This window comes from Phyllostomus hastatus, unplaced genomic scaffold, assembly GCF_019186645.2.
Source record: "Phyllostomus hastatus isolate PE091 unplaced genomic scaffold, TTU_PhHast_1.1 phas_contig_152, whole genome shotgun sequence".
Lineage (NCBI taxonomy): Eukaryota > Metazoa > Chordata > Mammalia > Chiroptera > Phyllostomidae > Phyllostomus > Phyllostomus hastatus.
The window spans coordinates 8,933,630-8,940,982 of record NW_025333622.1 but is presented as its reverse complement, the minus strand read 5'-3'; the positions used below and the strand labels follow the sequence as shown (position 1 = coordinate 8,940,982).

The 7,353-nt window shown below is 42.4% G+C and overlaps 1 protein-coding gene across 1 annotated transcript; it reads left to right on the top strand.

Moving 5' to 3' along the window:
• The first annotated feature begins 3,860 nt into the window (after nt 1-3,860).
• BTG1 (BTG anti-proliferation factor 1) lies at nt 3,861-6,582 on the top strand. The gene is made up of 2 exons (XM_045830580.1): nt 3,861-4,316; nt 5,266-6,582. The coding sequence occupies exons 1-2, from the start codon at nt 4,169-4,171 to the stop codon at nt 5,631-5,633; spliced, it is 516 nt and encodes a 171-aa protein (XP_045686536.1). The 5' UTR covers nt 3,861-4,168; the 3' UTR covers nt 5,634-6,582.
• The last annotated feature ends 771 nt before the right edge of the window (nt 6,583-7,353 follow it).

The following is a 7,353-nucleotide window of genomic DNA, read 5'->3' as shown; positions in this document are numbered from 1 at the left end:
TAACAAAGCAAAAAACCTTAAATGGGGAAAATGTAGACATTATGACAATATTACTGAGCAACACATCTAAGTCACCTTGGTTTCCACTTCATTTGCTGTGGAAATACAATCTATCCTAAAACAATAATAAACTACAAAAGCAATCAGTGCAATAATCTAACACTTATGGCAGCCAGGAAAAAAGTACCATAAAGTTAACTTACTTTTTCACCTCAAATATTGACTGTCTGATTTTAAGCTGCAAAAACTCTTCGTTTTCATCGGACAAAGTGCAAGCAGTGGTTTTATTTTGACATTTGTGTTTGGATATATCTATTTAACATCATTACACAACATTGACTATGGGTTGAGCTGTTGGTTACACACTGGGAGTACAATAATGAATGACATGAGATGCCTGCCCTCAAAGAACTTATAGACTAGAAAGGAAGAGAGACTGGTAAACACAGTAGCTCCAGTATGTCTGATGAGTACCAGGGCCATGTCAAGGGAAAATAGAATACAGTAGAAATTTACCCAAATCCAGAGAGTCAGGGACGGTCACTTGGAGGAGCAAAAATAAGCTAGGTAAAAGGGAAAGGGACCAGGTGTTCCAGGCAATGGTATAATAATGAATGGTATAATAGCTTAATTTAGTGCTATCATATTCATAGATTAATAGTTGTTTCCAAATGTAGGATCATGATGAAATGCAAAAAGTGACATTTAGTGACTTTACTTTTATTAAGAAGATCATGCTTTATTCTGATTTGGATACCTTTCCTACTTTGGGAATGTTAAAATGTCATCTTTTCTGCCAAATAGTGGTAAAAAATGGTAATGTGATTTAAAAACAAAAAAAAACTGGCTAAATAAAAGATTTTGATCTCTAAGTTTTGCTAGTTTATGAAACAAAGAAGGAAATTCATTTCCCTACCCTATATAAATGTGTATTTATCTTTTTCTCCTTTTGGTTAAAAACACAATACTCAAATATCTATAGGGAACTCTGATTTGTTAGTGTAAGCAAACTGTTCCAGTAACATTGGAGCTGAGGGACAGGAATATAAATACCCAGCCCTTCAAAATTCTAGTTAGTTGTCCAATAGTTACCTCTATGGCAGTACTTACTGAACTTTTCAGCATTGTTTCCAAAGACCTGACATTTGTGCCTTTCTTGCAAACCTATTTTGAAACTCAGGTTCATTTCCTGAATTTGTTTTGACAGAATTCCTAAGATTTACTTTTAGTGCTTTGACTGAAAACTTTCTAGGTTTAGAAATTTCATAATATTATTAAATTGATGATAATATAAGCAGCTTTTATGTGTATGTGTATGTGTGTATTTGAATGCTGGACATAGTGCTAAATAATTTCTGTAGTTATTACATTTAGTCCTCACACCAGCATTTATGTTTCTTAGGAGATTACTATTCAGGAGGTTAAAAAACTTGCCTAAGGACACCAAGCCAAAAGTTGTTTGTAAGTAGTTGGGATTTTCCTGTAGTTTAGCCTAACAACATGAAAAAGTATCTTTATGATCCAAAAGTTGTCCAGATACACCAGCTTGTTTCTTGGAAGGGAAGAGCTTGACTAAACTTCTGGAAAAATATTACTAAAACGTATGTCCAGAATTGAAAACTATTAGCAATTAACTTGTGCACTATCTAAAGCTTGCATTTAGACCAATATCTATCTTATCTACTTAAGTGCTCCCTAGGTTCCCCACGTAAAACAGTAATTTCTTAAATCCATTTGTCTCTTAAAAGAATTAAGGTGGGAAACACACAAAATAAAAAGCAGTGGGGCAGGGGAACCCTTCAGGAATTTGTTAGTTAAACTTTCTGTTAACCCTTATTAACTGATTTTAAAAAGCTTTCTAGATGGGGTTCAGCAACTTCCTGGGAAGGTGGTTAAAGGTAGTGGAGAGAACATGGTCTAGGAAGACTAGAGTGAGGTCAAATCCTAGCATTTGTTAGCTTCATTATTTCTGTTTTATAGATGAGTCCATTTAAACTCAGAATTATTGGGAGTCCAAGTTGGAGACCGGGCTTAGAGAAAAACTCTCACTCGATTTCTAATTTAATGCTCAAAAGACTGGTAATGTAAGGAAAATGAACAGAGCAGATGATTAAGAGTGGGTGTTGTTAGGAGAGATATCAGAGGATCTTGTTCTGGGGCTAGGGTGATTTTACGAGTTTCCTTCTGTTCCCTATCTCCTTTCTGAGTGGTGGAAGAGGTTTATAGTCCCCAAGTTAATTACCATGGTGCTTATTTTAAAGTACAATTCTATCCAAAAAGTCCTAGAAGGAAACAGATGTACGTTATTTACCATTATTTTTGATGAATTTAGCCAAAGAAAATTACTACTTTCACAAGTCAGTGAATTTAACAATATTATTTTTGAAGTATTTATTTAACATGCTACCACCTAATTATTGTATATGAATGAAATTACCTAGAAGTTATTCTTTCAAAACCAGTTTTACATATTTCATGTGAACAATAAACTTTTTCTCCTTCCACTTTATGACGAGTCCTACTTTTGCTTCATTTCTATGCCCCTTGGCACAGTATTAAAAGAGAATAAACTCAGTGTGGTATGTTTTGCAATACTGATGACCAAGTACGATCAAGATACTTATTTCCATCTGCTAGAGTTAACTTCTGCCACTTGTTTGCTTTCTCCATCTGCCCGCCTCACCGTTTTTCTTTTTTTTTTTTTCTTCTTGTTAATGGAGTTCGGGTTAACCCTTTTCTAGGCCTAATTGTTTGAGCAGGCTCATGCTTTGGGCCAGTTTTTTTTTCTCTACTTTTGCAAGCAGGGAGGGTTTCCAGTAAACTTAAAATGTTTGTGCCTAATGCTTTCACAAACTTTAAATTTTATCCTTATTTTCTTCTGTATTCATAAAGAGCACAACTCTACGGTTCGGACAGATAGACTAGAAAACAGAAATATGGTCTTATGTATAAACGGTGTAAAAATTTATTTCCAACACATACTAAAATTTACAGGATCCACGTTACTGTATCTTCATTAACAGGCTTTAAACTGCAGTCAGGAAGGTGTCCACTTTTCTACTCTCCCATGACTCCTGAAGTTACTGAAACAGCAACCACAAAAATCTAACTAACCTTTTATTTATTTATTTCGCAATTAAACTTTTACAAAGACATCCATCCCCTCACTCTTCCCTTACGGTGGCGCATTAACGGCTCCAAAGCGTTGCTTGCACTTCTGCGAGGAGACCTGGGGCCCCAGTGACTGCAGAAAGTCCTGAGAGGCCTGTTCCCTCCCCTTTTCCTCGCAAGCCGCTTCGCGCCCCCGACACTTTCCACGCGGACACCCGCTCCCTGCTGCTCCGTCCGCTCCTCTGGCTACTAGAGCCAGCCAGGGACACTTAGAGGTAGGACGGGAGGTAAACACAAAGTACGCGAAGAGGCTGGCGCTGCTCCTTCCGAGCAGCCGGCGCTCCGCTAGACAGCCTGGAAAGGCTTTTATTAGCACACCAGGGAGCCTCGTAGTAAGAGTCCGGGTAGCCGCACTTTTTACACAGGATGCACTGGCACCGGGCCGGGAGGAGCAGAAGCCGGAAGGAGGAGCTAGGACTGGGGGCGGGGCTTTCACACGCGCACTCTCGGTTTCTTGCGTTCTCAACAACAGCTCCTAGGTCTCCGGCAGCCACTCAGGGTTTATTTGTTTACAAGCGGATTACGTCAGCTCCTCCCCCTCTTCCTAGTCTCTGGGTCCGCCCCCTGTCCCTTTTCCCGCCCCCTCTTGCTCCGAATTTGCTTGCGTCACAATGGTGCGATCTCCGGATTGGCTGGAGTTGGTCGTCACGCTCCAGCTACGCACTTCCTTTCTGTGGCACTATAAAAATTCCTGCACGGATCCCGCATCTCTTCGCCCCCCGGAGCTGGAAATGCAACTGTTGGGAGCATCGGAGGCTGCTTAGCTACAGGCGGAGGCGGCTGGGGAGGTCCGAGCGATGTGACCAGGCCGCCATCGCTCGTTTCTGCCTCTCTCCTGCCGCCTCCTGTCTCGAAAATAACTTTTATACTATAGAGGAAAAAAAAAGTAGCCCTCCGTCCCTCAAGCCCTCTCTTCCTTTCTGTCCCCTGTCTTCTGAGGGAGCCCGGGGTGGCCGCTCCGCCGTCGGGGCCGCGCCACCGAGCCCCGGCCGCCCCCATGCATCCCTTCTACTCTCGGGCCGCCACCATGATAGGTGAGATCGCTGCCGCCGTGTCCTTCATCTCCAAGTTCCTCCGCACCAAGGGGCTCACGAGCGAGCGACAGCTGCAGACCTTCAGCCAGAGCCTCCAGGAACTGCTGGCAGGTGAGCTGGCCGCGGTGGAAGGACAAGGGGTGCCTTGTGGGGCGCGGTCCCCACACACCGGGGCCGAGCCGTCGGGGCGGCGGGAGCCTGGCAGTGACTCTGACTGGCCGCGCTCTGGTGCAGCCACGGGACCTGGACTGGAGCTCTGGGCGGCCGCTAACGGCGGGTCCTGGCGAGGGTTTGGGGGCTAGTCCGAGGGCCGTGTGGGGGTCTTCTCCCACCACGACGGGCAAAATGAAGGGGGAGAAGGAAACACAACAAAGAAACTAAGGGCAACTGAGGTGGGAGCTGAGGTCCTGGGACCTTCATCGGATATGGGGACAAAGGAGCAACGGGGTTGGGGTTGGTTCCGCACCCCCTCCCCCCAACTCCCTCCAGCCCTTTGGTGCTCGGTGATGTGTCCCGGGGTGGGAAACCGCGCCACTGTCCCGGAGCCAGCCCGGGACGGACGTGCTTCTCCCTAGCCTCCTACTTCTGCCCATTAATCATCGGATTTGTCACCGGTGCAATTACAGCCCTGCCCAGAGCGTGGTTTAGGGTTGCTTGTTTTTCTTCCCTTCGGGGTTAACAGTCCGGTTGCGCTTTTCTCCTCCAAAGCCATAAACCCCCGTTGTATGCGGGTGGGGTGGAGAAAGTACACGGATTCCCGCCCGGCCGACGGTGCTATCTGGCTGGCGGAGGCTGCGCGCTAGATTACTGTTTTTTGGCGGCTCAGCCGATTGATTGGTTCCTGTGAATTGTTTTGTCCCGTACTACTGTATTGTTTCTAAAATCCTTCCCGCCCATTCCCCATCCCTGCACACGCACAGCAGCGAAGGCAATGCTGAGCATTTATAAAAGTTCATAGTTTGCATTTTCACTCCTCAAAGGAACTATCGGGAAGAGGAAGCTACAGCGGGATTTAACAGTAACCGTCTAAGCCTTATTTCTCTGTTCTTTTCTTCTATAGAGCATTATAAACATCACTGGTTCCCAGAAAAGCCATGCAAAGGATCAGGTTACCGTTGTATTCGCATCAACCATAAAATGGATCCTCTGATTGGACAGGCAGCACAGCGGATTGGACTGAGCAGTCAGGAGCTGTTCAGGCTTCTCCCAAGTGAACTCACACTCTGGGTTGATCCCTACGAAGTGTCCTACAGAATTGGAGAGGATGGCTCCATCTGTGTGTTGTATGAAGCCTCACCAGCAGGAGGTAGCACTCAAAGCAGTACCAACGTGCAAATGGTAGACAGCAGAATCAGCTGTAAGGAGGAACTTCTCTTGGGCAGAACAAGCCCTTCCAAAAACTACAATATGATGACTGTATCAGGTTAAGATATAGTCTGTGGATGGATCACCTTTTAATGGATGGATAAATTTGATTTTTGCTTTGGGTGGGCTCCTCTTGGGGATGGATGGATTATGGAATTTAAATCATGTCACAGCTGTGAAGATCTGGCACAAGATAGAGTGGTAAAAAAAATAAGTGACAGTGCCATAGTTTGGACAGTACCTTTCAGTAATTTAATAGCCTGTGAGTCCAAGTACATGATCACTATTTGCTAGGGAGTGAAGTCCTAGGGTGGTTTCAGTTTCTCCCAGAAGTTATACCCAAATTTATATATACATCAATCCCTTTAATGCAAATCTGTATTTCAAAGAACTGTTCTCTGCAGTAGAGCTTGCAGAGGAAATTTGCACTATTACACTTGAAAATTGTTAACTTTTTGGCAGCTGAATAGGAAAGCTCAACATTTTAAACATGGTAGTACTGGAAATTTTATGACAAGACTTTTACCTAGCACTTAAATATGTATAAATGTACATAAGACAAACCTAGTAAGCATGACCTGGGGAAATGGTCAGAACTTGTATTGTGTTTTTGGCCTTGAAAGTAGCAAGTGACCAGAATCTGCCTTGGCAACAGGCTTTAAAATTTAAGACCCTTAAAAAGACACTGTCTCAACTGTGGTGTTAGCACCAGCCAGCTCTCTGTACATTTGCTAGCTTGTAGTTTTCTAAGACTGAGTAAACTTCTTATTTTTAGAAAGTGGAGGTCTGGTTTGTAACTTTCCTTGTACTTAATTGGGTAAAAGTCTTTTCCACAAACCACCATCTATTTTGTGAACTTTGTTAGTCATCTTTTATTTGGTAAATTATGAACTGGTGTAAATTTGTACAGTTCATGTATATTGATTGTGGCAAAGTTGTACAGATTTCTATATTTTGGATGAGAAATTTTTCTTCTCTCTATAATAAATTGTTTCTTATCTTGGCATTTTAATCAATCTCTTGTCATGATTGTAGAGGTTCAGGTAAAGAAATATATTTCTCAGAAGACTTAGGTTCTTTAAGCTATGTGAATGTCAGTTACACACTGGTCATGCTGAAGAACATTTATTTGTTAAGGAGTCAAGATCTTTGTATACATATTTAGATGTTACAGGAAACATGGGGTTAAGTTTTTTAAAAAATCTCTAAAGTCAAAACATGGACATATTTCCAGGCCAAATGCATGAAAATGAGGATAAGAGGCAAAACGTAACACCTACCAAAAATGATACTCAAAGGATTACATTTCATTGCTTCCCAGTTGAAGTGAAGATACAATGTTTCATTTTGACCCACCTCTGAAAAACAATTATTTTGCCCCCATTGATTCATTGTTCAATTAAAAAATCCTGGGGCAGATGACCCATAGTCTCAAAGAACAGGCTAATCACTACAGAGAGATTGGGTGCTTTTTGCTTTTCATCAGCTGCAAGATTTACATAAATCACTTAAGCTGGAGTTCAACAAAAGGTATGTTTACAAATTTTTATTCTCAAAAGTTCTAATGCTGAGTTTTTGATTCCTCGTTTTCAAACTTATTTCAGTTAAGTCCTAAGAACCTGAGTGAAATATGAACATTGCTGGGGTGTAGATTCCTCTACAACCCCATATGATAGAGACTTGGTTAATTCTTTGGTTGTAGAGGATAACATGGTTTTTCTCTACACAGTTAAGTAACCCTTGCCATTTACTGGCATTTTTAAATTTTTTTTTCTTTTTTAGG